Source organism: Anser cygnoides, chromosome 35, assembly GCF_040182565.1.
Source record: "Anser cygnoides isolate HZ-2024a breed goose chromosome 35, Taihu_goose_T2T_genome, whole genome shotgun sequence".
Taxonomy (NCBI): Eukaryota; Metazoa; Chordata; class Aves; order Anseriformes; family Anatidae; genus Anser; species Anser cygnoides.
Window position 1 is genome coordinate 1440171 of NC_089907.1, and position 27997 is coordinate 1468167.

A 27997-nucleotide genomic window follows, 5' to 3' on the forward strand; every position below is an offset into this window, starting at 1 on the left:
ATAAGATGATCTCGTAGAAAATCTTACAGAAAGAAAACTCAATGGTTTGCCTTTTTTTTAATATATATAGGATGATCTGGTAGAAAAACTTACAATGTCATAAAAATAACACGAGCACAAAACAAAGCCCCTGGGAGAACGTGGGGTGCTCATCTCCCCTTGCCTGCATCGGGGAGGGGATGGCGATGCTCGAGCATCCCAAAATTGAGGAGCCCCTTTCCTTTCCCTCAGCGCTCAGGGGCAGAGGCGGAGGTGGGAGCCTCTCCCCACCCAGAAGAAAGGGAAGATGTTCTCCCCGCCGAAGCAGGCTTTTTGGAAAGTAAAGACAGGGGGGACTTGCTCAGCAAGGTAGAAAGCCACTTGTTCCTCCTCGTAATCCAGAACCACCCGGATCCTCCTGGGATTCCCACTCGTGGGGAGGGTGGCTGGGGGGGAGGCAAAAGCTCGGAACCGATTCCCGCAGCGCCCCACGGCCCAGATCCCCTCCTCCGGCCGAAACTCCAAGCAGCCCTTCCTGGGCAGGGAATTTCGGGCCACGCCGAGGGCCCAGGTCCCACCAGCCATCACCTCCACCTCCCAGCCGTGCCTCCCCGCGGCGAAACCCCGGCAGCCCAGCACGCAGCAGGAGACGTCGAATCGCCTGGGGTCGGGGGGCAAATCCTGCCCTGCATCCGTCCACCTCACCCCCCGTCGGTCCCGGGACAGAACGAGCCTCGCGTGGGCGGTGTCGGGGTCCAGAGTCACAAACGCTGCTTGGGATGGAGAAAATGGGTGGCAGAAAGCGGCGTCACCCCACCAAAGCCCTGCTGGGGCTGGAAAAAGCCCCAGCACCACAAATTTGCCTCTCCTGTGTGCGTGAGAAGCGATGTCTCAATATCCTCCTGCTTGGGACAGCTTTGCCTGACGTTAAGCATGGGGCAAAGCTCTTTTGGGTTTTCAGGAAGCCCAAACTGAGCTCAACCCATCATTTCCCAGATGCTTTAAGCAGTATTTCGGCTAAAAACGACTGCTGGAGCAAGAGCATCCCCCAAGCAGGATGTTGTCTGCAAGGACTCACCTTTTCCCTCTCCTCCTAGAGATGGTTCTACCTCTTTCTCCAGTTCAGAGGGTAAAATGTCTAGGGGATGAAGAATAACGTTGGATGTCATGATCTCCAGCTGCTTGCTTGCATCCACTCTTGGTTTTTTTTTGGGATATTACAGCAGGGAAGGAGCAGACAGATCTGCCTCACCCCAAGCAGAAAAAAACTCCACCATACCTTGAAATCTCCCCAGCACCTCTCTGAGGACGGCATTTTGTTGAGAAATGACACGGAGCCTCCGCTCCAGGTCCGAGAAGGTCTCCAACATCCTCCGGCCACTGCCCATCTCCCACCTGGATGCAAACCCTTCCCTTTAGTCCTGGGACGTATGGAGATGGCATAGCCTGAGATGATGAGACCATCCCTCCTCCAGCTGCCCCACGGGTGATATGGGGATGAGGCATGAGCTGGATTTCCCCAAAATATCCTTCAGTCCCAAGCTCGGAGCCTCCAAGCAGCTTGGTACAGAAGGAGGACACTTGGTTCCCTGTTGCCTTTGTGCCATCCCCACCCTGGGGCTCAGGGGCACCTTTTTGTCCCTCCAGGTTTCTTTTTGACCCTGCCTGAACCACCAAAACCTTCAGTTCTCTTCCAGAAACCACAGGGATGGTGGCTGGGATGACCCCTCACACTGCGAAGGAGCACGTACCTGCCCACCGTGCTTCTGGCACCCTGGAACAGAAAGAGAGAAAAAGCCTCAGTTTCCCTTCCCCAAATTTGGGGGAAGGCTCCAAGCAAAGGCAACACCAGGATCGATGCTGGACCCTCTCCCTTCTTGCCCCGTGGAGCATCCAACCTGCAGGAATCCGCTCACGGGTTGCTCGAGTTTCTTCTCCGCCTCCCAGATGAGGATGTCAAGGAGAGAAATCTCCCCCGCCACCTTGGCCTCCTCTTCCTCCTGCCTCCTCATCACCTCCCTGTCCAGCTCTCCCAGCTGGGCCAGGAGGACGACCTCCTGGTCCTTCAGAAACCGGCGCAGCTGCCGAAATTCGGACACAATTTTCTGCCTTTCGGCCTCTGTCTGTGTCTGTAGGATGTGGAAAGATGACAGCATGGACCGTGCTGGTCCAGCACCTCTATTTTTCCTGGGTGATGGCAACAGCTTCTTACCAGATACCCCTGGCATTGCCTTTCCCCGCTCACTTTCAATTCGAAAAGCTCTTCCCTTTGTTTCTTGAGGCTCTCCAAGTCTCTCTGAATTTGCTCCTGGAGGAGGAAAAACAGTTTGGGGGGATATTTTGGAGGGAGTGGGGAAGGAAGGGATGCGATGCTTGGCTTTTACTGGGAAAAATTTGCAGCATGGACATGAGGGGTGAAGGAATAGATACAGGGGGACAAAAGGGAAACTTGATGCTTCTGTAGGAACGCAGCTTCATTTTTAGATGAAATATATTAGAAAATATCCATTAGCTGTTTTGGGGTGAAGGTTTTGGCCTGAAAATTAATAATTTCATATTTTCTAGTCAAATCAAGTGTTTTTTTTCCCTAGTTCTCTCCAATTATTTCCAGTTATTTATTTTCACAGTGCAAAAACAGCCAGGAAGAACTGTAAAAGGAAGCTGGCTTGAAGCCTGCGATCCCAAGACGCTCCAAGAAACTCCAGCATCCTCTAAGGTGGACAAAAAACACCACTTTCAGATAAGGAAAAATCCCAAATAATAATACCACGGGCCTGACCCTGTCCTCCTGGGCAGGTTCCTCTCCGTGGGCTCCTCCGCGAGCCCTCGGTGCACCGTGGCCGGATGCTTTCGCATCCCCCCCGAAGGCGAACGTCCTCTTACGCCACGAGCAGAGCTGCTCCTCCTCTCTGCCTCCTTCCAGACCCAAGAGCTTCAGCTTCTCCTCTAAATGCTCCAGGTGGAGTTTGGGCTGGAAATTCCCTTTCCTGAGATGGTTTCGGTGGCTGGCGGCCTCGGTGTCTCCAAACCTTCCTCGCTCCGGCCAGGATTTGGCCGTGCCGCCTCCGCGACCGGCAGAGTCGCAGCTCAGGTGTTCAGGATCTGGTCGATGATTCGGGGTGGTGTGATGGTGGGTGCCTTCCTCTCCCCTTTCCCTCACTCGAGAAGCAGCAGAAGTCATGGCAGCATCTCCAGCCTCTCCCCTTTCTCTTCCCCTCGCCACCTGCACCGGGGTGAAAATATCAAAGGTCTCTGCACGGGTGGAGGAAGGAGGAGAAGTGGAGGGAGGCTCAAATCTCTTCTAGAATTTGATTTTTGGAAGGGATGGATCTCCAGCTAGCAAGCCCTGTATTTTTTCTTTTGCTACTGATATGGATATTAACACCTGTCTTTCAGGCATCTGGCACAAGCTTCATCTCTCTCAACTCCCCATCACAGGCACAGACGTCTCAGATTGGTGTCTCCAGTCCTGAGGGGGCTAAAGAAGGAGCCAAGCATCCCACCCAGCATAAACAGACATTTCACCCCAAAAAGCTCAGGTTCTAACCTGCTATTTGTGCCTTCCCCTCCTCTGGAGTCCGCTAGGAGAGAGTTTGGTGCAGTCTTCCCATGGGAGCAGAAGCCAAGCTGCTTTAAAGGCAGAAAGGCAGTGGGACAGCCACCAAGACACCAATATTTCACAAACCCCATCTCGAAGGTGAAAACTACCTCGAATTGCTAAATATCCCTAAAAAAAACAGAGCCTGAAGCCTCCTGCAGCAACACGACCCCCTTTGTCACCAGCTTAATCCACCCAGACGGACCACGCAGGGTGCAAACCCAATTTTTACCCATCCCTGGAAGAACATCTCAGCAACGCCAGGGTGGGTGACAGCTTTGCCACATATGTCCCCAAAAAGACACTTACCTGTTAGGCAGCGGAACGAGATCCTTGTGGATTTTTTTTTTTTTTTAAGCGCGGGGTGATTTAACCCACGGGGCTGTTCTACGGTGGGTTAGCGCAGGCTGAGTGAGCTTACAGGCGGATCACATGCGGGGCAGAGGGAAATACCAGCCCTATTTAAGGAAACACGGAGAGGAATGTGCTGCCTGGTGTCTCCCTGCCAGGGAAAGGCTCATATATGACCCCTCTGTCAGATCGGCGTCTCCAACGGAGAATTTGGCCCGATAAAGCTTCGGATAAAACGCTTCGTCATTCTTGGCGATGGGAAAAAATATCTTTTCGAGAGAGATGGGGTGTTGGCGGCACAGCGACCATCCAAGCTCGACCACCTCCTGGGGGCTCAGCACCCACCAGCAGCACAGCGCTCACCTAACAAGCAGCTGGGCAGCTTTTAAATTCATTTTCCAGCCTCTTTCGTGGGTTACAAATGGCACAGGAACTCCTTCCTAATTGCAATTTTGGATTACATCAAAAACAGTCTCACAAACTCACACCCAAGTCGCTGCTGCTTCTCCACATGCGGCTGCTCCTTGGTGGCATTTGCCACGTCGACAGTTAATTCCTTTAAAAAAGAACCTTTTTTTTAATGTTTATTTCTGCCCTAATTTCTGCTTCAAAGTAGGGAGGAATGGTATTTTCAGCTGCTACACTGCGTGCTCTGAAGTTTATATATATAATTATCTTAAGGTCCTCAGCCACACATGTTCTGTCCCTCCCTTTCCCTCTTCCCCCTTGCTTGTGTCCTCTCCCGTCTATCCTATGCCAGTGCCACCACAAATATGGGTTGCAAGGGCAATAATGAAGGTCTCTGGCCCAAAAAGCTGCAGAAAGAGAAATTAAAAGCATAGGGCTGAGAGCCTGGGATGCTCTGGCCATTACCCGTAGGTGGGAGAAGGCAGCATCCCCTTGCCTTGCCTGTTCCCATGATAGGATCCATGGCAAATTTCCCATTTTTCAGTAGGATAAGTAGGGCAGATGCTGCAAGGAGAAGCCATACGGGCTGCAGGCATCATCCGAGAAGACCTGGAGATCCCTCTGCTGAACCAGCTGGAAAAAGAAATCAAATCCTCCGGAGAGTCTTAAGTGGTTTATTGTGAGCTGGTACCTACCAGTTGCCCATCCCATGGTGGGGCAAAAGACAAGATTTAATTTAATTTTCTTTTTTTTTTTTTTACAGGTGGCTAAGAACAAGCAGACATTAAAGAGGAATTCATCAGTGTTGTTAAAGTGCAGTGAGATGAAGCGAAAGGTGAAGACCACGCTTCCCCCAGGCTCCAGTGGCTTTGGTGATGTCCCTAATTGTCCGCCTCCCATCACAGCTGGCCCCACAATGATCTCAAGCACTGGTTTGACCTCCCCACGACTTTTAGGGCTCCCAGTACCTCACCGGGAGCTTCATGGCAAGACGAACCAGGAAGGCGAGGGTCATCGGACCAGAGAGAGGGAGCCCAGCTCCACCCAGAACCAAGGCCGGATCCGCTCCCCGGCAAAGGAGGCTGGAGGAAAAGTGAAGATGGGGACTTTGTTCTCAACGTCAAAAAACGCCACCTCTCCCCACTCATAGTCTAGAGAGATGCGGATCTTTTTGGGGACCCGTGGCAGGTTCAGGAGGGTCGGAGGGGAGGTAAGGGCTCGGTTCTTGAATCCCCATTGCTGCACGGCCCAGATCCCCTCTTCGGGATTAAAGCTGACGGGTCCCTTCCTCGGCAGAGACTCTCTGCTGACCCCGACGGCGCAGTACTGCCCTTCTGCCAGATCCACCACCCAGTAGTGGCGCCCAGAGGTGAAGGCTTCGCAACCCAGCACGCAGGGATCGGCATCGAAGCGCTCGGGGCTGTCGGGCGACTCCTGCAGCATGTACTCCCATCGCACACTCTTCTGGTCCTTGGACAGGATGAGGCGAGGGTGGGCTGTCTCGGGATCCAGAGTCACATTTGCTGTGGATGAGGAAGAAGAGGGTAAGAAAGAGAATTCAAGCTATTTAACCTACCCTTTGCTGGGGGGATGACGTCTTCAAAATCTAATAGGGTGGCTTGTCTTTTTGGAGGCTTGATATCTTGAGATGTTCAACTTTCCACGCATTTACGGGGTATCAGGTCTACAACATCTCCACGTAGGTCAAATATATCCTGTCTAGGGGTGCCTACCTCCCCTCTTTTGACTATGTTTAACTCATCTGGACACTTCTGCAGTGCAGACATTTAGAGGAGGACAAGCAGATTACATTAGCACCTGGGTAAGGGTCACCATTCAACGAGCGTGCCAAACTACTCACCCAATTTTTCTTCCTCTTTCCCTAGAAATGCATAATAAAAGATAAATTATTAACTGGTATGCAAACTTAAAACCGAAAGCAAAAGCGGTATTTGTATAAGGGAGAAAAATGCACTTACTGTGCTCTTCCATGCATTTTCCTAAAAATAAAAATTAAAAAAATAAATTTGTTTTAATGAGGGTTTTTCTATTCACAAAATGCCTGCAGTTTATGCTATTTTTTTTATGTCATCCCTCCCCCAAACCAACATTTCCTCCCTGGTATAAGATTAAACCGGTGCCTCAATGAGACTTGTGTCTGTAATACAACTTATTAATTACGTTCAATGTAGGAAAAAAAAAAAAAAGAAACAAAGGTGGTTTAAACTAAACCACAGGCAGAAGTCACACAATGAAGAAAGCTAAAATAATAGGTCATACCAGGAGTTTCTGCTACTAGTAGAGATGCTGCTCATATAGTTTGCAGAGGCAGGTAGCGTGTGGGTGCTCTGGAAATTCATGACCCACTTTTCTGACCTTCTGCGGGTTAGAACTGTGATGCTGAAGTCCAGCTTTTAAATCACACGGAGGTTAAATTAAAAAAAAAAATAATTAACAGCTTTTCAAGCTGTAAGCAGAGAGATGCCTGATGGTCATCGCACTCGATGGAGGCATGAAAAGTTTCGATTTTCTTCTCATCTGGGAGGCTGCAATTCACCCCATAATATATCAGTTATCAGGGAGACTATTTATTCTGAAATTTCATCTCTATGAAGAAAAACAACCTGCTGGTGCTTCTCCAAATTCAAATCAGTTTGTGAATTCAGGCTAATAAATTCCGTCTTCTCACCTCACATTTGTCTAAGAGTAAATCTCGCAGTCCACCTATTCCAAAAACCCCCAAAATCTCACATGCTTTACATCTCCAGAAGACGAGGAAGGGGACACTCACTCATTTTTGCTTTGTATTCCTCTGAAAAGAGAAACGATAGAAATGGTTATTGAGCATTTCTCTTCCTCGCTGTGTTGTGACTTTACGACTTACTTGGCTCTCAAAGCAAAAATAAATTTCTCTGCCTAGTGATTATTATTTTGCTTGATTAATATAACTCAATGTATGCGTCTTTCTGCTTTATTCCCAATAATAGCTCAATTTTCCAGAAAACTCCCCAAAGTAGCTCAGGAAAAAGCATAAGAAAGAAAAAAAATACAGGAAACCAACACAGACTTGTGTATTTGTCTTCCTGCAGTGAAACAAAGTGACTTACCAAGCTCTGCAGTGAGTTCGTCTGAAAAGAGAAAAAAGAATTTCCATCAGGGTGATTGTATGGGTCTTACAAAAAATACAAAGTTCCCTTCTGGGGAAGAAGTTTGATACTTACCAATTTTCCTATTGCGTTTTTCTAAAGAAAGGAAAACAAGAAAAAAAAAGTCACATTTGTTCTAATCTATTTTTCCCCACTCATACAGAATCTGCAACCGAATAAAACCAAAGCACAGACCATAAACAGCGTGTGTTTGTTTTGCTGGAAGGCAGGGAAAAATACTCACCCATTTCTGCAGACAGTTCATCTTAAAAGGAAAAAACAAAACAAAACACTCTTTCATTTTTCGTATAATTACAGTAAAAGACATGATTTCATGCTGAATTACGGGATTCACACCCAAACAGTTGGATTTTTTCCATGGTTAACCTGAACACGGGATCTAAAATAAATGTAGGATATTCTCTTGTATTCTGTAGATATATATACTTAACAGATGTGTTATTTTTAATGGAATATGCTGGATTTTAGATACTCTTGAGTATCCAAGACAAGGACAGGAGACTGGCCGCCCGTGAGATGGGGCCAGATGCCTGAATCCTCCCCTCAACTTTATCATAAACCAAATCCTAAACCCAACAAATTCTAACCCACGTAATCTTCAATGACATCATCAGCCTTATGGAGAGCCTGCAAATGCACCTCGGAGTTGCATTTTGCAGAGGAAGGAGAAGGCCACATACCGATTTTGGCATCACGTTCCCCTAAAAAAAGAAAAAAATAGGAAAAAAAAAGAGAATTATTTCTAAATACTCCTTCCTACTTAGTGTGCCTTTATCTTCTAGTGATCAATCCAATATTTTTCTATTCTGTACAGAGAATTATAAATTGTAATTCATGTTGCCTTAGATTTTATATAGATTAACCCATCCCCTAATTTACTTTCCTAATCTTAAAGCAAAGGTCACAACTAGCTCAAATATAAAAAAAGATATTTTCAGAAAAAAAAACGCTTTGTTTATTTGATTTTGCCAAAAGTACTTACCCAGCTCTGTAGTGAGTTCACCTAGAAGGAGCAAAAGGAAACCAGGCTTAAATTATGAATTAATTTAATTCATAATTTAATTCATGAACTAAATGAATTGTGGAGGATTCTACATTTCTCTTCTAATAACAAATTTAGTGATGTTAAATTTTTAATTGCTCTTGGTGGATTTAAAATACCATGGAATTAAAGAAAGCCCTCAGTAATAGAAGATGCTCAAACCAACCCCTAGGAAGTCCTTATTTTCCAAAAAAATCATACAGATTGGCATTTGGGTTATGCAGGGAGAATGAAGAGATGCGAGCAAGTAGCAACTTAGGATATGAATGGTCATATTAAAGGAAAAGTGCAAGATTCAGAGCAAAATCTGCACCTCCACGTGCTTTCGTTTCGTACCAGAGAGAACAAACTCTTACCGATATGTGCAGTCTGCTTGGCTAAAAAAAAAAAAAAAAAACAAAAAGGAAAAATAAATGTTAGAAGAACCCAACCCTTTGTTTTGTGGTTTTGCAAATTGCAACTGGAAAATTTCTCCTGCAGTGCTGTACTGCAATGCAGTTTTTATTTTTCTAAACTGAGACAAGAGAGAAAACGTAAAACTCAGAACAATGTAAAGGACTAGCAGAGAGAAGAACATTAAAAAAAAAAAGAGAGAAAAAAATAAAAAGAGAGAGAGAAAGGGAAAGAAAATAAAGAGAGAAGGTAAAAAGAAATGACTTACCAAGCTCTTCAGTGAGTTCCTCTTAAAGGAAAGAAAGAAATGATATTATTGGGATTTGATATTAAAAAATCCTTAATTTAACACAGAGAAAGTGAAATAACCCCAAAGTGAACCTCAGGAGGGCTGGAAGAACACGAGATCTCAACAGAAATCTCATGAACGCTCCCCATACTCAAACAAGGGTGGGGGAACACTGCAGGAATTGGGTTTTTAGGGGTGGAAGAAGCTCTGTTATCCCACTGTGACCCCATCTGGAACACCCAAACATGTCCCAAAGGACCCAGGAAATGAGAACACTACTCACCTATTTTTTTATCACGTTCCCCTAAAAACAAGAAACCAGAAAAAAAAGTCAAAATAATTTAAAAGTATCCGTGGATCTTAAACCAGAGATAGCTTTTTTTTTCCCCAAACAACTTTTTCTTATTATTATTTGAAATTTTATTTTTATTTTTTATGTATTTTTTATTTATTATTATTTGTTAATTTATTATTTATTATTATTTGTTTATTTATTAAATAATTTTATTTTTTATTTATTATTATTTGAAATTCCATTTTCTGTTGACTCTCATCTCCATCTATTTAAGCCACATTTCTTGTTACATTAAAGCAACAAAAAAAGCTCAGAAAAGCTTCAGAAACTTCTCACCATTAGTTTTTGTTAAAGGTTAAAAAAAAAAGAAATCACCTACCAAGTTCTTCAGTGACTTCATCTTGAGGGAAAAAAAAAACCACAGATTTCTATTAAGATAGGTTTATTTCACAGATATTATCTCTTTCTCTATTTTTTTTTTTACCTATTTCATTAGAGACCCAAATATCTTCCCCTTTTTTACATTTATCACATTACATTGTGGAGTTGTGTACAAAGCTTCCCATCCCAAATCTTTCAATGATGAAATATCAAACCCTCTTATTTTGAAATTAAAATCCTAAAATTACAGGAAGATAATTAGATTTCATCACAGGAAGATAATTAGGGGGCTGGAATCTATTGGATGTTTCTTTATCAGAAGAAGCTCAGTGATGCTTACTGGTTCCTCTACCATGTTCTCCTAACTAAACCTCTCCAACAAGAAGGGAAAAAAAATATAAGACTAGAGAGAAATTCCTATATATTTCAAGCAATGCCAACTGGAGATGTGCTAACATATTACTTGTGACGACGATGCAAAAATTCTCCTTTATCAGTATTAAACTTTGCTGATGTTTGCTTCGTGCATTTATTGGGATTCCCTTCTGACCAAGCTCAAATTTAACAGAAAAATAAGGGTTTGGTATATGCTGTTGGCGAAGGAAGGAAAAGACCTACCAAGTTCTTCTGTGAGTTCATCTTAAAAGAGAAAAAGAGAAGATTTTCATTAAAACTACTTCATCTCCCTGGTCAGACGCTGTTTTTGTGAGAGACTGCTGTTTCTGTATTACTCTGAAATACTCATATCTATCTTTACATATGTATGTACATATACAAATAAAAGCATATATATATATACGTGTATATATATATGTGTGTGTATATATGTATATATATATATATATATGTATGAGCCTTCCTTCCTGCTAAACAAAGATCTTGGAGCCAAACCACAGGACGAAGACACATCCTCAAAATAAAATACGGGAGAGTGGACTTAACACTTAAATAATAATTGTATGCCGGACCAACTGTCCAACTATTGTTCCAGAGTAATTTCCATCTCACCAAACTTAATAGGGCCAAAAAGGTTTTCTGCATCAGCAGGAAGGAAAATAATGCTTACCCCTCTCTAGGTCACTCTCCTCTAGGAATAAAAAAAGAGAAAGAAAGATCAGAATTCATATTATCCCCATCTTTTTAGCTGCATCCCTCTTCCATATATTATTTGTATTTATTATTGTGATTTCAAATGAGTTAGAAAATTATATTAAACACATGCCATATATTTCTTTAAAAAATAAATTCAGAAGTATCAACCTTATGTGCAAGTAACAAGATTTATCTTTACAAGTATTTTTGTCAAGTATATAAAAAGACAAAGGTTTACCAAGGTCCTCAGAGGATTCATCTGCAAAAGAAATGAGAATTAGTGTGCGTATCCAGCCCTATATACACACCATCATCCCACCCTTTTGTGTTCTACCATGAGAAGGCATTTAAAAAAAAAAAACACCACACAACTCTTACATTTTATATTTCAGTCCCTAATTACATTAGATTTTAGTCTGGAATCTGATATACAATATTTTATTCATATATAGACACACACAGTCTACAATTACAAACTCCCCTGCAACTGTATTTGTAGAAGGGAAGGTAAATATCACTTACCAGCTTCCAGACCTTTTAATTCCTCTAAAGAAAAGAGAAAAAGAAAACGTGAAACACAGATTTTCCCATTGCACAACAGATTTTTTGTATCAAGCTCATTTCTATTCCAATGTTATTTTTTCCTGTGCACGACTGTGATCTGTTATCCATTCTAAAAGTCACCTGCACCAGCCCTTTATCCAGCTCCTTTTAGAGTTATCTCAGAACCAGCCAACCAGAAACATGAGACAAAACAAAAAACAAACAAACAAACAAACAAACAAAAAACACATGCCAAAAAAATATCCAATCAGTTTTGTGGAAGAAGCAAAATGAACTTACCAAGCTCTTCGGTCAATTTTCCTTAAAAAGGAGAAAATAATTTTTTCTCTAGTCAGTGCATTTCCTTCACAAGGATGGGAGCGGGGTGTGATGGGGGAACTTGAGGTTAGCAAATCCTCTAATATGGGCAGATTTACTCATGCCTCTAAATTCATTTTTTTTTTCACTATTTCAACTAAAACTCTAAGCCAAAACAGTAGCAGCAACATCATCGTGCCTGTGACCACCAAGCACCCCCAGGGATTGCATTTCTCAGAAAATAAGAATGACACTTACTAATGAGGGCATCCTGGTTTCCTAAAAATAAAACAGAAAAAAGGGAATGCTAAATGAATAAATACCGATTTTCCCCATTTTGCATTTTTACTGCATATGAACTTGGCAGAAGAAAGTCATCCAGCTTTGCAAAAAAGCATTGGTTTCGCACGCACAACCGTGGATATTTCTCCTTGTTTTCACATCAAGGACGCTTGTTGGGGGAAACTCCAGGATTTTGCCTTTCCCATGAAGGATTTGTGTCTCCGAGAAGAGAAAATGGACTTACGGGCTTCCAAATCACGATCCTCTGCAAACAGATGGAAGAGAAATTATTCCTAATTATCATCTTTCCTGCGGGCTTTCACTGCAGCACCTCTCTCAAAGCCTTGACTTCACCAATGTTCCATTTTCTACCTGTTTTTTGTTTTCCCAGAAAATTATTTGTCAAATTGCAAGCTGCTTTTGGGGCAGCAGTATTTTTTGGTAAAAGAGATGGAAAAGCCATTGGGGTAAATAAATAACCCAAGGCAGCATCTGCATTGCCTGCATATTGCATTTACTGGTGTGAGGAAATGCACTTACCAAGCAGCTCGGTAAGACGCCCTTTAAAGGAAAATAAAAAAAGATATATTAGTTCAAAATACAGCTTTTTTAACAGCCATTATATATAAATAAAGGACTGGGACATGAACATTGTTGGGCTGAGCCCAAAGCCAATTTTGACAGCAGCAGAATTCAGGGTGCCATGTGCAGCCCCTTTTCATTTCATGGCACGTTTGTGGGAAAATCGTCATTTTTATTTGTTTTTTTCCTTTCCCTTCACTTACACTCGTTAGTAAGGAAGTGAAACAGCTTGGGTTGCTTCCATTCAAGTCCCAGATCTATGTCTTTCTCTCCGCTTTCTATGGGAATTTCTCTATTCTGTCTATAGGATTTTAAACACTGACTGCTCATTCAGCACTTGCGTATACCAAGAAAACCCCTCAAATCATAATAGAGTACGGAAAATAACGCTTACTTATCTCTGCTTCATGTTCCCCTAAAAGAAAAAAGAAAAAAAGAAAAGGAATAAATAAATAGGAACTACTGCTTTTGCCTCCTTGTTGTGTCCCTGTATCATCACTATAGATTGTAAGGTTCTTAAGTTATTTTATTCTTTTTACTACTTTCTGTTTAAAAAACACAGCCAACGTTAATATTAAAAATGTAGTATAAAATATATCGAAATTAATATTTGTGGGAGGAAAAGGAGGTCCAAAAATATGATGCAAGGTGTGTCCAAATGGGTCTTTATGGGAGGAAGAAAAATGCCATAGCCAGCACACAGCAAATGCTGCAGAAAAGCAAATTTTGATCGTCACCAGGGCTTTGGCAGCTTGTGGATCCATTGGTGCTTTCTGCAGCTGCTATTATATTTATTCCCTTCCTCCCGGGCAGTTACAAACTCACGTTGTCCATGATCTCATCCATAAAAATAGTGAATGAACCGTGGCTGCGGGGATAACATCAAGCACAGCCTTGGCTGGGGGGTCGAGGGTGGCATAAAGCAGGATACTTACTGATTTTCTCATCCCGTTCCGCTGAAAATAACAGAGAAATAAACATAAATTAGCGTGCAGTTTGCTCTGCCAGCATTGCAGAAGTCCAGCTCTGCAGAGGGTTTATTTTGTTGTGATTTTTTTTTTCTTATCTGTCACATTGCTTGGAAGTTCTATTTTGGGGAATATTTATTTTTCTGAGCCTTTGCATACTTAGTTTTAAACTCGATTAAAATAGAAATTCCCCCAAGCCTTTAAAAACTTTACAAATGTGGACAGACAAACAAACAAAAAACCACATGATGACCAAAACAGAATTTTCTTACCAAGTTCTGCTGCGTGTTTCCCTTTAGGGAGAGAAAAAACAGGAATTTCGTCACTCTTTTCTCAGTGACATCATTGAACAGCATAAATATCTCTAGCCTAATTGTCAGCTCAAGATATGTTTTCTATACTAAATTACAATATTTATGTGTCAAGTGAAACTCAAACGTGGACAAAATAGAATTAATTTCTGATGGGAAGAAGGAGTGAGTAGAGGGGTACGTAGATGAGATAAGTTATCATATATAAATATTTTTGCTTTCATTCTTATTTACAAGTCCTGATTGTATCAGACTGAGAGCATTACACACTTAATAATTTATCTGAATTTATAAATCCAGTCTCTCTGAATCCCACCTTCCCAAGCCATTGCTGGTGCAGAGTTTTGAGGCTCTCTCCCAGGTCACGCCATTCAAAATGAAAATGTGCTCTTGTGACATTTTAAGCGTGCTAAAACGTTCAGAAAATTCCTCAGGCTTAACTCACACAGGAAAATAAGTAAGGCACTTACGAAGTTTCCTATCGTAGTCCCCTAAAAATAAACAGAAATAAATGATTACTGCATTGCTCAACGTCTATCCTTGGGTATTGTTTCCAACTAAAATCAATAGGAAAATGACTTACCGACTTCTGCAGTAAGTTCCCCTTAAAAGAATAAAAAAATGTTAGTTTTAAGGTAATTTTTTTCCACTCTGTGAATACACAGACAACAGATGGTGATTTATGAGTCTGATCTCCAGCTCACACCGTAAAGAGGGTTTAATAATAGAAATTGATTACTTTCAGAACAAAATCATGCTGTAAGCATGGTTCTTTTTAATTCTTAAATGTCTACGTTAATCAAAGTTTTTCAGTGTGTGATAAATACATCATATAAATATATAAATGACTGTATACTCACTTAAATGATTGAAGCAAGCAGCTTTTTCAGTAACTGAATTCACAAGCAGATTTGCTTGAGAGGAACATGAGACCTACCTATTTTTGTATGACGTTCTCCTAAAAACAAGTGAAAAAATAATTGTGTGTTATTTTGCACGGTCTCTACCTTTCACCTTACATCTCTTTATTGTTACTCGCGTAACAAGGGGATTTTTGTTTTGAACCTTATTATCCCTGTTTCCAAGTACTTTGCATAACTTTGGGGTTTTTGACTTTACTTCTGCATTTAAGATGTTGTTTTTTACCAGGTCGATGAAACACATGGAAAAGGGCAAATATAAATTAAAAAAAAAACAAACATGCAAAAGGAAGTAAATGGACTTACCAAGTTCCACCGTGAATATTCCTTAAAGCAGAAAACACCGTTAATTCCCATTACATTTCTGAAACACCCCAACATGAGTCAAGCCCTCACCCTCCAGCCTACATCAGGTCTTTCCACGTGAGTTTTCCCCGCTATATTTTCCTTGTTCCCCCTTGAAATTTGGCTTCTGCCTTCCCCCAGCCCCTGAAACCCAAGAGATCGTTACTTCTCGTGACCCAAATTTTGATTAATTTTAGAAATTCCAGCATCCTTTCAATGCTGAAGCACCAAGCAAACCACCCTAACGTGCAGGCACCCACATCCTTAACCATTTTGCACAGAAAGAAATGTCACTTACTAATCGTTGCATCACACTTTGCTAAAAAAAAAAGAAAAAATAAAGGAAGAAAACCAGATACCGATCAGTTTTCTGTGCCTCTGTCTGCCCCTTTTCCACCCATTTATACTCTGTTTCAGCAGCACATCAGCAATGCTAAGAGACATCTGCTAAAATTACACCAAAACGTGTTACAAACTTGACCCCTAATTCGCTCAGCTACTTCCCAACGAGATCAAAAAGCACATGGGGAAGAAAATTACTTACCCAGTTCTGCAGTCAGTTTCCCTAAAGAGAGAGGAACACAAGTTTATTTTAAATAGATCCTTTTCTCTCCTACGTGGAGACATCACTAGTAATTCTCTGGCTTAATCTTACTTGGTGTTTTAGAAAAGAATAACGATGCACAGGACAAAATACATCATAAAAAAATATAGTCTAACAGAATAGAAAATTGTGAGGAAAACCACTGATTCAGGTAATCATCCTACTAAGAGTGATGTAAGATTTTGAGCACAGAAACACAGAATTTGAGCAAACTGGTGCCAGCGAGGAAAGACAGACTTTAGAAGACACACCAGCAAGTTGAGGAAGATCCACTTTTATACCCAGATTTTACTTGTCAAGAGGAGAACGGCACTTACGAAGCTTTTTGTCTCGGTCCCCTGAATAGAAAGGCAAGAAAAAGGAAAAAATAAATAAATTATTAAACACAGTGCTACCCTTTTGACATAGAACAGCAGGTCTGCTGGAGCCACAGCTCACTGCAAAGCTGATTTTGCCCATTTTTTCCAATTATGTTCTATTAAAAAATAAATAAAAATAAAATAAAAGCAAATAATCTGTACATCGAGGTCACATTGGCCCCAAGCAACTTGGTTTCACCTTGGCGTAAACCTTGGTGAGGACCAGGAGGCTGGATCAGAGACCTGCAGAGGTCCCTCCAACCTAACTGCACAAAATCATGCAGATTTAATCGAAACAAACCCCATGGGATATTCTGTCCACAAAGCAGACTTACCAAGCAGCGCAGTGAGCCTACCTACAAAGTAGAAAAAAATATACATATTATTGCAGTTAAAGCAGCGAAAAATCAACTCCAACAAAGAGGTTTCTAGGGATAAAACTGTCAGTTTGGTTCGGAAAAAGGAAAAAAAAGGACTTACGTATTTCTGCTGAGAGCTTGGCTGCAAAGAGGAAAAACAATATTAATTTTTATTGGTTTGTTTTTCTCTGCAGCCCCATGTGTACAATCAAATTTGGGGAAAAAATTCTCATTTATCACTTCTCAGGGTCAGGGTATCAGAGAGGCTCCTCTCCCCCAAACCAAAGGATGATTTTTACCCCAAAAGCACCATGAAGAATGACACTTACTGATTTTTTTATCACGCTCCTCTGGAAAGGAAAGAAGGAGAAAAAGAAAAGAAAAACAAAGAGGAAAAAAATATTATTAAATATTTCCTCCTTTTTTGTGTGTGTGTTTTGTGTAGCATCCCTAAAGCACTCAGATCAGGAAAATTTCTTTTTCCCCTCTTTATACTGGTGGTTCTATGTTGAAATTCCACTTTTTTGGGGAATGTTACTCAGTCTCCAAAAGAAATCCTAATGTCTTTGCAGACTGGGAATTAATTTTCCTGCAGGAAACATCCTTTCCACTCCCATTTTCAAAGATAAAGTACCAGGCACATACCCTCCGTAGCACCCATCCAAATTATTTGTAAATATAACAATGAGCTTAAGCAAATCTGTCACCATGCTGTGTTTTAATTTTGCAGAGAAAAAAAAACAATTGCACTTACTGATTTTTGTATCGCATTCACCTAAAACGCAAGCAGATAAAATAAATAGAGAGAAACGCAAAGCAGCCCCCCGTGTATCCCATATCCCCTCTCATGGGGCTCTGCCTTCCCCCAGAAAACCTCAAACCCAACAGAAATCTTATTCCATTCCTTATTAATATTTTAAAACTAAGGTTTGTTAAGGAGGACATGCCCGTTAGCCCACCCATTCTTCAAGCAGGGGAAAACACAAACCCTTCATATTTCTTTTTATCCCCATCGCTTTTGCGGAATTAAGGAGAATTTTAAGGAAATAAAACTCCTTACCAAGGTCTGAAGTAAGTTTTCCTTGTATAAAAGAAATAAATGAAGATTAATTTAAATTATAAGACATAAGTCTGCTGAATTTATTTCTCTGTGAATACAACCTAGATGATACCATGCTGCATTTCTCTTTCCCCAGGGATAATTTATAATATAACTGCACCACACTGATGCTAACAAGAGCAACGAGCAGGTGCTGATGCACAGAAAAAGCACCTTGGGGAAGGGTTTGGTGAAAACAGACTTATATTATGGGGAAAGAATCTGTCCCTGCATCCTTGGTATTGGTGGTGATAAAGGAAATGGGTCGATCGTAGCCAAAAGCCCAAATTTTGCCACATCTGCAGCTTGGTACGAAACTAAAACATCCCATTACGTCTAAAAATAATAGTAACCAGATCCAAAACACACAGGGAGATCTGGAATTTGATTCTAGAAGAAAAGAAAAAGGACACTTACTAATTTTTCTATCACGTTCCTCTAAAAGAGAAAAGAAACATCAGTCATTATTACAAGTCCATCATGCTCATGAGCCTCAAATTATCTTCCAGATCCTATTTTAATTTTTAAACTGGTAATAATAATTTGCAGTTAGGCTTTGGTTCGAATTGTTTGGCCTTAATTCTAGCCCAGATTGGGTGTATGTGGGGTTACAGATATCTGCTCATGTGGGGAATAACCAACTTCTCCCCCTAAAATTTTGCAGTGAAATAAAGGCAGAAAAGAAGGAAAATCACTTACCAAGCTCCGCAGTCAGATTGTCTTAAAAGAGAAAAAATATAAAGGCAGATTTTCCCAAGGACGGGGTAAAAGGACAGCAGAGATGCTCCTACCCTTCCTTTGATCAGAAAATAAGGCAAATCTGTACCTAACACCCAACCCATCATCCACCCTCCTTGCGACATCTACGAGTGATGGGAGAATGAACTGGGGAAAAAAAGGAGGAACTTTTGCAAAGTTTAAGGAATTCTTGCAAATTTTAATCCCTCTCTCTCAACAGATACTTGGAAGTCCGGCACTTTGCACGCGCTGGATCTCAACAGCCCCAAATCCCCCAAGGCTCTCTGCTCTATGGTGTATGGTCCTTCACTTGGTCTTCATCTCAGAAATTCCCAAGGGTCTCTAATTATTGTCTTCTTGGCTACAGCAACCTGCAAGCCCACTGTTTTCTGTGCTATTCTATTGTTGTTTTTTTTTTTATATATTCTTGTTAAAAATGAGTACGCCTCAAGCTTATCCCGCTTTTTTAAAATCAGGCAAGAGAACAGGGAATAAACCCCAGGAAAATCAGATGAAACGTGCCTCAATCTATATAAAAAACGTATTTGATGGGAGGAGAAAATAAAACTTACCAATCTCAGCTGTGAGTTCCCCTTAGAACAGAGAAACAAACGGGGATGCATGTTAAAGGACTGCAGTTTGATTGAGTTTGCTCTCCTTGAGCCTATGAATTTGGCATTCATATTACCACGTAGGGTCAAGCATAGGCCCTACAGAGGATGGGACCGTGTGTCTCATCCGTTATGTGGATATATGTGGCATCCTAAGTACTCATGCAGGGTTCATTAATCAAGAAATTATCCTATCAGACTATTTGATAAAGATAACAAAGCAACGCTTACCTATTTCTTCATTTTGTCCCCCACAAGAAGAAAAAAAAAAAGAGAAAAGAAGGGAAATTTAGAGTATTTTTCACCACTTCTGCAAATTTTATATCATTCTTACATAGCTTAAGGGGACAAAATCTTTTTACCGACCCAGAAGTATGCTATTTATTACAGGAATTTCCAATTAGCTTTCATTTTAATACTTTTATATTCCTACACTTTCCAAACCCTAGACAAAAATATGCACAAATTGCAAACTGCTGTTAAGAGTCCTGCCCAAAACATGTCTTTGAAACAATACGACGTGCTGAGCATTGCAGTAAATATTCCCAAGGACAGAGAAAAGTATTTATTGTATTAAAAAAGTATGTATTGTAAATGTATTGTAAAAGTATGCATTATAAAAAATTTGTTTTATTCCAAAGCTTGACTGACACCATTTGAAGGGCACTATTATTTTTAAATCGAAGGAGGACACTTACCATTTTCTGTGTCACATTCCTCTAAGAATAATAGAGAAATAAACACGGGTTAATCCTAAGAGCTCTCCGCCTCCAACATGCTTCAGTGAGCAAGCAAGAGACCAAAGAGGGGATTAGGGAATGCTGCTGGACTGCAGCTTGTATTCTCCCAAGAAAGATGCCAAGAACTTTAGGAGAAGGGACCAAAGCTATGTGTCTTGTCTCTGGCTGGGTATCAGCACAAATTTAAGATCTGAAGGACTTTTGCTGTCTTTCTCAGCCCAAAAGCTACACAAAGGAACTTTTTTTTTTCCATCTTCAGTAGCAGCAAAAGCAAACCAAAGCACTTACCGAGTTCTGTGTCACTTTCTTCTAAATGAAATAAAAAAATACAAATACACGTGTTGGTCATTGCTCATGCTACAGCTGTAGAAACAAACACGTGCATTCAAACTTAGCTGTGTGTAAGGAAGATAAACGACTTACCAAATTCTTCTGTTAACTTCCCTTAAAATAGAGGAAGTAATGTTAGTTCAAGCCTTTAGCACCCATCTCTTACCAGCAGGGGACAGGAAAAAAAAGACACTTACTGATTTTTGCATCCCGTTCTTCTAAAAGAGAGACAGAGAGAGCCCTAAGTTTTTCCCAATTCAGCCCTAAGTTTTTCCTCTGTGTGTGCTACAAAAATAATCTTCAAAACCAATTCTGTACTTTTTTTTTCCCTACTGATGACAGTATTCCAAATATTACATTGTTTATGAATCTATCTGATGTGGTCTTTGTCCACATGTGTCTAAAATATGAGACAGTGTAAATAAGCCACCCACCCAGGGAAGAAAGGATGTGTGTACCAGTATGGGATATGAATATCAATGTAGGATATGTACAGCAGTAAGAAGGGGGACTTGTGTTGATGGAAGAAAGAAAGATGACTTACCAAGATCTGCATTCCTTTTCCCTTAAAAAGAAGAGAAAAAAGAAAAAAATTGTAAGTTTTTTTTTTTTTTTTTAACACTGGATACACCAGCAGTGGTTTTCTAGCTTAAAAGCATTGCTCTGGAGGTACAAATTAATATTATTTTATTGACTGTGAGATGGAGATCGACTCACGACTCATTGGCAGTGTAGAATAAAATCAAACCAGTGAAATTATCTCAGAGAAACATCAAAAAGCAGCCCAAATACAATTTCACAAGCCATACCTGACTCCATCATCACGTTCGCCTCCCAACTGGAACAACCTCCAAGTGCCCACAGCTTGGTCTACCTGGTGGGACGAGAGGAAACATCATTAAAATATCACATCCAGGGAAAATCAGACCTTCACAGTGATACACCACATGTTGCTGGTGCCTGGAATATTTTTACCTATATAAATAAACATGATAAGGAAGAAATATATGGGACCACAGAAGCTTTTTCCTGTTTTTCCTTTGTCATTTGAGATGTTCTTTGGTCTACGTCTGGATGAATGGTGAAATTCTGGATGAACTGGTCTACATCTATCTAAAAAGACTCTGCTACAGGTGTGATGAACTATTCTGCATCAAAATGTGTCACCCCACTGATCACAAAAAGGATCCAGCTCTTAGATATCTGGCCTTAATTGTCTACAGGATCATGACTTTAGACCCCTTCTGTCTTGTAAATTATTTGATCATAGCATTTATCACCATGAGAAGCAGCCCCATACGTGGAGGCTGTGGCGCCACCATCTGTTTTGGCCAAGAGAGCAGCACTTATTTTATTTTGAGCTGGATCAGCTCGCTACCCAGTGCCTGCTTTACACAAATTCAGACTTTTCTGCACCGGCCAACTCAAAACCGTCGTAACATCACATCCTTAAATGAGGAAAGAAGGGCATTTTTCAGACTAAAGGGTACATCTGCTGAAAAGGAAAAATAAAGCCAAATATTTATTAAGAGCTTCCCTTCTCTGCTCTGTTTCTTCCCACCGTGTACGTGGTGATTTCCAGTCCATGCTCATGCTTTGCATCAGCTTTTCTTAAGTCAAAAAGTAAATAAATTAAAAAAAAGGATGGATTTGAGCACCATGGGAGATGGGCTGGCACAGATCTGGGATCTCCTCTCATCCCTGGTCCCTCCTGCATTCAGTATCTTTGCTTGTTCCTCATCAATACACCAGGGAGGGCAAATTCATTTTTTTTTTCCCCTAAATCACCCAAACTGCACAGGGAAGTCATTATAATTTCATCCCTAAGTTCACAACCTTGTCAAGGCCCTGAAAACACTACACATTCCTATCTGCTACAGCTGATGCAGCTGAGCTGCAGTGGTGAAAAAACAAAAAGCACCAGGGGAAAAAAAAATCTCTGTGGGAAAAGGCATCAGATCATTTTGGAAAGGAAACTATGGATTGCTTCTTGTTTGTTGTCTTAATTTTAATAATTTTCATAAACTGCAGGTCCTGTTGGGGGCTGAGTCAGATAAACTCTGTTATGAGGACCTAATTTTGTACAGAAGTAGATAGAGAGAGCAAGGAAAACGTCCCAAATTATTTCTGTACTATACTGTCATAAAAGAAAATAATAATTAAAAAAACAATTTACTCTCTTAATCCTTTGCCTTTTTTTTCAGTACCGTCAGATTTTGGTACAGGATTATAAAAGATCAGGTTGTACTAAGCTCCTTCCAGCTACCGTGAACGGATCACGTTTCTTCTGCATCCCCCCAGCATTTCCTAAAAGAACCCACGCCGCCAGACAGGCATCCAGGAACAGGATCCCCCCCCAAATTTTGCCTTCCTCCGTCTTTCGAGAGCTCGTGGAAAGAAAGAAAGAAAAGGCTTACCAGGACCTGCAGCTGGTTTCCTGTAAGTTAACCAAGCTGGGGCTGTTTTGCTCACGGGGCTGTGATGGTGGGGGCCGTCCCCGCTGGAGATTTTTGGCGAGTCCAAGTTCGTCCTAGGACCGTGGTGCCCTGGGAAAAAAGGTATCCAGATTTGCTGGAAGGACCGAGAGGGGCACGACAGCTGTGCTGGCAGCGGGAGGACGTTCCCAGCACCTAATTTTAGCTGACTTTAAATGCCGAGGTTGGAAGGGGGGCTGAGGTCTCGGGGATCCCTATATAGCCATCGCAGGAACGGGTTTATCCAGAAGGGGAATAGAAATTGAGGTCTGACCTGGTCACTTCGGGCCAATCTCCAGTATTTGCCACGGGTTTAACAAACACAAGAGGCTCGGATGTCCCGGAACATCTCAGGCGCTGTGTTCAGAGATCTTCCCTCTCCGAAATGGGCTGGCACCAATTGCTGGTTTGCTCTGCCCTAAAATACAGAGAGGTGTGAAATCAGCTTGGGTCTTCTTCCCTTCCATCACTGCTGCTCGCTGGGACCAAGCAACAGCAGACAGGAGAGGGCATCTCCTCTTGTGGCCAGGAGTTCTCATCACTTGGAGCTATCTAAGAGAAAAAAATCACAAATTTATCTCGCTTAGCCTCTCTGCACATCTCACCTAGCTCCAAAAACCCACAGCTCCCCCATTTGTGCAATAACGAGACACAGATTTGAAGCTGAAAAGGATTTTTCTACGTAGTTCTGCAACAAATTTTCCTTAAGTCAGACAAATAAGCATCCAAATGCAAACCACTCCCATAGATGTATCTCTAAAAGACTCATTTCTGTGCTCTTTGCTGGCTAACTCCGAGTTAAAGCAGCGTTAAGTTAGTAATAGATGTCTAAAATTGCTGATCTCACCCTGAATTAGTCATTGTGCGTTTCTTTTTTTTTTTTTTTTACAGTCAACAGCTAGAAAATAGATTTTTTATGGTTCTGTTCATCTGATCTCTCTCTGAGCCAGTTGTCTAAACTCTCAGTACTGTCAATGGAGAGAAATGAGACAAATGAGCTGAGCCAAAGTGTTGGAGCCAAAAAAAAAAAGAAAGAAACCAAACATCAAAAACCCTCACTTAGAGAAGTAGATGCCAGTTCTTGAATGCTAAGGGCTAGGACACGGCGTCTTTTTTGGGAGCTCTGTCGGTGAGACACACAAACTTGCAGGTTCCTACGCCTCAAAATTAAGGAGTTGAGGACGTGTGAGCAAAAGAGGAAAATCAGAGGGGATTTGGCGACCTCCAGCCCCAGGATGGGTGATGGGTTGACGGAGAGGGGGTGTGCTGTGATGCTGAAAAGGGAATTATAGGAGCAACAATGGGAGCTTTATAGGGGCTTTATTTATTATAGGGGCTTTATTTATTATAGGTGCTGTATTTATTATAGGGGCTTTATTTATTATAGGGGCTTTATTTATTTATTATACAGGCTTTATTTATTTATTATACGGGCTTTATTTATTTATTATACGGGCTTTATTTATTATAGGGGCTCTCCTCCCTTGGAGGAAAGGGGTTTCACTCGATGGGCAGCATGGATTTCAAGCTGTGAAAATGTCCCACATGGGAGAGGGTGAGGGTTAAGGTTAAAGTTGAGGATGAGGGACCTGGCATCAAACCCCGGTGGCTAAACCCTCTGGATTTGCAACAGGGAAAAAAACAACGCCACGGGGTGAAGAAACAGAAGGCGCCTGTCTGGGGGAAACCCGATCGAGGGAAAAGGGGATCACGGCGAGCAGCGTGGAGGAGATGCCATCTCCACGAAGGCTTCCTGACAGCAGAGCTATGGCATGCAGAGGAGACAAAATAAGAGGCATGCACCCCGGGCTGTGCCAAGAGAGAAACCTTGCAGCATGACGCTGGGGCACGGGCACGACGGCGAAGCCAGGAATGCCCGGAGCACCTCAAAGACTTTTCGGAGAAGAGGTTGCTGGCCGTTTGCTGCTCCTAAAATTGCTCGGCGGCTTGGAAAAGCAAACCTTCCAAACGCAATCCATGCAGTGCAAGTGGAAAACCCCGGGAGAGATGTCTCAGGCTTGAAAAGCTGAAGCACATTCAACCTTTGCCATTTGAGGTCTCTGAATTGCTCCACTTCAGAATGTCTGGACTGAAATTTAAGATGCCAGACTCAAAGGACTACAATAAATAAAAAAGTTATTTATCTTATCTCTGGGACTACCAGAGCAGATTATTTAAACTGAGATCTGTTTGTGCTTGCCGAGCCATGCCTGTGTTCTGGGCAATTTTCTTACACGTCTGGATTTTAAATCATGCTGGAACTTAAAATTGCTTTATTCCTGGCTCTGTATGTCTAGGAGGCTGTGACTAAAGAGCGCAGAAAATCTAAACCTGGATGGGTTGAGAAAGACCGAATCCTTTCCTGCTGTAGGGATTCATCTTGGGAGCGTATGAATGCATGAATATATTCGTGCAAGCGCATGAATACAGTCAAATGGGGAATAATAAGTCTTATATTAAATGATAAAATGAAATTTAAAAAAATACCAACTGAGTTTGGAAAAAGAAGGAAACGATCCGCTAACAAGGATGGACAGAAAAAGGTCAGTGAGCCAGAATCGGGGTGAAATCCAGAAGGATGTCAAAAATGCAGAGCTCAGAACAGGGCAGCCAAGTTGAAAAGCTCGGGTTACGTGAAATGAAGCTCAGGGAGGTTAAAAACATCCTGACCAGCCTGCTCCTTGAAACGGTCACCGAGCAAACGGGTCCGATTACAGCCGCCAAAAGAAGCAGTGTGGGAGGGCTGGGGAGGATGCAGCCCGAGCTGTATCCTCTCAAGAGGAGCAGGAGAAGTTATTAGTTCAAGAAAATGATGGAGAAACTCGTTTTTTCATTTTTTTCAATATTTTTTCAATAAAGGAGAGGCCTCGGAGGGAGCAGGAGGGCTGGGGAAGGAAGGCTGGTTGTCAAAACTCACGTTGGGGGTTTCCTGTGTGAGTGTCAACCTGGTGCTGGGAGGAAAATCCAGTGAGAAAAGTGGATTAAATTTGGACTGAGGACATTCTGAGGGTGGGAAACTCATTTTTTTTTTCAGAAGAAACGGCCAAGGAAGATGCAGGGAGGTGAGGATATCATATTTAGATGTATTTTCCCCTTCCTTCGTCCCTCTCTCTTGGTGCTGGAGGGGTGATGGCAAAGTCTCTCTTACCTTTCTGCAAAGGAAGCAGACTGTTCACAGCAGATCTTCCTCCTGGGGGGTCTTGATTGCATTTTGGGGGAAGAAGAGGATTTCACCTCCACGTTGGGAAGACAGCAGGGGCTCGACAGCTCTCCCAGCGTGATGCTTGCGTTCCCACATACTGATGGAAGAAGCTGTCAGCAAAGCACATGATGTTTTGTAAAGCCTTTCCCCATCCCAGGCACCTGAATCCAAAGGGATGGAGCTTTTAGAAGGTCCTGGGGGGCCCAAGGACAGACAAGGAACAGCCCCCAGATATAGAAGGGAATGGGGTTAGGCTGCAATCCCCGCTCTCCTCTGTCCCGGCACACCTTAGGTAAGGCAAAAGGTTCAAAAATAAAGGTTAAATAAATGCAAAGGCGTTAAATAAGGGCAGGGGGCTCTGCCATCCACACCCTGAAATGGCAGAGGGAGCGGCAGGGCTGTGGCTGCGCAGGATGCAAGAGCCAAACTAGAAGCAGATCCCAGGACAGGTTTTTTTTTCCCCTCCTTCCAGCCTTTGATTGCACACAAAGGAGACAGAGAGCATTTGCTGTGCAAAGCCCAAGTAAAAAGCCACTCCTGCCCCATCCCTCTCTGAATCATCCCCAGCTTGGGAGGGTCTGGTGCTAGCAAAGAGCCACTTCATCCCAACCCCAGCACGAAAGGTTTTTGCTGCCCAGAGGGCAGAAGCCTTGCAGAGGTTGCAATTCCGGAGATTAATCACCTCGGTGACTCTCCAGGGTTTAATTAATATTGCCCCAGCAGTGCTGACAGGCAGCAAGCATTGCTTTCTCTTTTCCAAGCACAGCCTGGGCAGCACGGAGGGCTTCTCACCCAGCCACCTCTTTCTCAAATTAACCCTTCTCCTCTGAATTTTGGGGCCACCAACACCCACGGGAGCAAATTACAGGCGTACCACGCAAGGAAATGAAGCCACCATGACCCCATCTGGGGAAGGGACTGTGGGTCTCCCGAAGCCAGACGTGGCGTTATTCCCCGCTCACACCCAACCTCCCAAACCTCGTTAACGCTGGCACGCGTTCTCGATGACAAGGACGCTCCAACACTGGAGGCTCTCGCCCAGTTTTGCTCTTTCTTGGTTTAAGGTTTCCCTTTTCCACAGTTGCTGAGGTGGGAAGTGGAGGAGAAATCTGGGTCCTAACTCCAGGGTGGTCAGGAAAGGAAAGAAGTCTTTACAGGGCGAGAGGTCCACCTCACTTCCCCATACACAAGAGTTCTTTGCATCTATATTCAGCACCAAAAATAGCTGTTTTTAGGGGGTATTTCCAGGCCCACAGGACGTTTCCTCAGCTCTTATTACAAAAATCAGCCCTAGAGCACCCGTAGCTTCTGCTTGTAGGGGAAGAAAACCTCTTCCAGAAGCTCCCTCTGTCTGGCTGAAGTTCTCCCTACGCTTCCCAACCTTGGGGAAGAGGGACTAAAGCCTGAGACCAGAAAATAAAAGATTGAAGCGGGTTTTGATGACTTGAAGGAGGATAAAACTATCTGAGACACTTGGATTGCGTGATTCCACCTGGATGAAGCTGGAAGTATCTTGTCCCGCTGTCTTGTTTAGTGCCGGTGGGTCTCTCTTCCCAAGAATCGTTCATAATGGTGATGATTATGTTGGTAAAAAGACCCGTAGGTGTGGGGAAGACCAGGATGAAACTGAGGATGAGAGAAGGGAGGCGAGTCTTCCTCTTTTACTTCAAAACGGTAAGGGTGTTCAGAGACCCAGATCCATACCTCTTGTCTGGGGAAAAATAAAAAATAAAATCAGCGAAAAGACACACAAGTTGCTTTGTGCCACCCTGTTTTTGTCTGTGGTTTTGTGCCACTATTATGTATCTAAAAGATCCCCTAAATCCCAACACCAAGCCCCCAAGGCCTTCCCTGTCCCCCACAGCCCCCAAACCCCATCACCAAGCCCCCAAACCCCTCCCTGTCCCCCACAGCCCCCAAACCCCATTACTGAGCCCCCAAGGCCTTCCCTGTCCCCCACAGCCCCCAAACCCCATCAATAAGCCCCCAAACCAGACCACTGAGCCCCCAAACCCCTCTCCGTCCCCCACAGCCCCCAAAACCCCACCACCAAGCCCCCAAGGCCTTCCCTGTCCCCCCCAACCCCCCAACCGCAGTCCCAACCATCCCAAAAGGCTTCTCTATCCTCCACATCTCACCGTCCCACAGGCAACCCCTCAGGGCCCTCACTATCCCCCACAAACCCTCAAAGCCCTCCTTACATCCCCTGATATCAAA

The 27997-nt window shown here is 42.7% G+C and overlaps 2 protein-coding genes across 12 annotated transcripts; both read right to left on the minus strand.

Annotated features, from left to right (window-relative positions):
• Window positions 1-35: 35 nt before the first annotated feature.
• On the minus strand, window positions 36-4850 carry LOC106049754 (tripartite motif-containing protein 10-like). 5 transcript variants are annotated; one of them, XM_066986734.1, is made up of 9 exons: window positions 3887-4850; window positions 3527-3606; window positions 2759-3202; window positions 2192-2287; window positions 1878-2108; window positions 1731-1753; window positions 1259-1374; window positions 1058-1117; window positions 40-752 (listed from the first exon to the last, which is right to left on the minus strand). In XM_066986734.1, exons 3-9 carry the CDS (start codon window positions 3158-3160, stop codon window positions 235-237), a joined length of 1446 nt encoding a protein of 481 aa, XP_066842835.1. In that variant the 5' UTR covers window positions 3161-3202; window positions 3527-3606; window positions 3887-4850; the 3' UTR covers window positions 40-234. The 5 variants fall into 5 exon arrangements, with proteins under 5 accessions (XP_066842837.1, XP_066842836.1, XP_047911359.2 ...); XM_066986736.1 differs by having other exon boundaries at window positions 36-425; window positions 568-752; window positions 2759-4850; XM_066986733.1 differs by lacking the exon at window positions 3527-3606.
• A 144-nt stretch (window positions 4851-4994) lies between these two features.
• LOC106049760 (E3 ubiquitin-protein ligase TRIM15-like) lies at window positions 4995-27997 on the minus strand. Of its 7 annotated transcripts, none has more exons than XM_066986739.1 (50): window positions 27982-27997; window positions 27273-27491; window positions 25727-25890; window positions 22853-22996; window positions 22522-22650; window positions 20914-20978; window positions 20649-20669; window positions 20302-20322; window positions 20198-20218; window positions 20063-20083; window positions 19733-19753; window positions 18996-19016; window positions 18385-18405; window positions 18103-18123; window positions 17647-17667; window positions 17341-17361; window positions 16916-16936; window positions 16708-16728; window positions 16563-16583; window positions 16186-16206; window positions 15809-15829; window positions 15563-15583; window positions 15226-15246; window positions 14937-14957; window positions 14583-14603; window positions 14470-14490; window positions 13961-13981; window positions 13656-13676; window positions 13115-13135; window positions 12679-12699; window positions 12383-12403; window positions 12115-12135; window positions 11839-11859; window positions 11518-11541; window positions 11234-11254; window positions 10970-10990; window positions 10522-10542; window positions 9902-9922; window positions 9511-9531; window positions 9207-9227; window positions 8902-8922; window positions 8486-8506; window positions 8184-8204; window positions 7727-7747; window positions 7558-7578; window positions 7444-7464; window positions 7128-7148; window positions 6316-6336; window positions 6198-6218; window positions 4995-5859 (listed from the first exon to the last, which is right to left on the minus strand). In XM_066986739.1, the coding sequence occupies exons 6-50, from the start codon at window positions 20924-20926 to the stop codon at window positions 5348-5350; spliced, it is 1431 nt and encodes a 476-aa protein (XP_066842840.1). In that variant the 5' UTR covers window positions 20927-20978; window positions 22522-22650; window positions 22853-22996; window positions 25727-25890; window positions 27273-27491; window positions 27982-27997; the 3' UTR covers window positions 4995-5347. The 7 variants fall into 7 exon arrangements, with proteins under 7 accessions (XP_066842840.1, XP_066842841.1, XP_066842844.1 ...); XM_066986740.1 differs by having other exon boundaries at window positions 26759-27491; XM_066986743.1 differs by having other exon boundaries at window positions 20063-20080; window positions 20302-20319; window positions 26655-27491.

Coding starts and splice junctions, on each gene's coding strand:
- LOC106049754 (XM_066986733.1), bottom strand. CDS start 3,160: ATGACTTCTGCTGCTTCTCGAGTGAGGGAAAGGGGAGAGGAAGGCACC. Junction 2,288..2,758: donor AACCTGCCCAGGAGGACAGG/GTCAGGCCCGTG, acceptor TTCCTCCTCCAG/GAGCAAATTCAGAGAGACTT. Junction 1,118..1,258: donor GGTGCTGGGGAGATTTCAAG/GTATGGTGGAGT, acceptor TTCATCCCCTAG/ACATTTTACCCTCTGAACTG.
- LOC106049760 (XM_066986739.1), bottom strand. Junction 13,982..14,469: donor GGACTACGATAGGAAACTTC/GTAAGTGCCTTA, acceptor CTCTCCCTAAAG/GGAAACACGCAGCAGAACTT. Junction 11,860..12,114: donor AAACCAGGATGCCCTCATTA/GTAAGTGTCATT, acceptor CTCCTTTTTAAG/GAAAATTGACCGAAGAGCTT.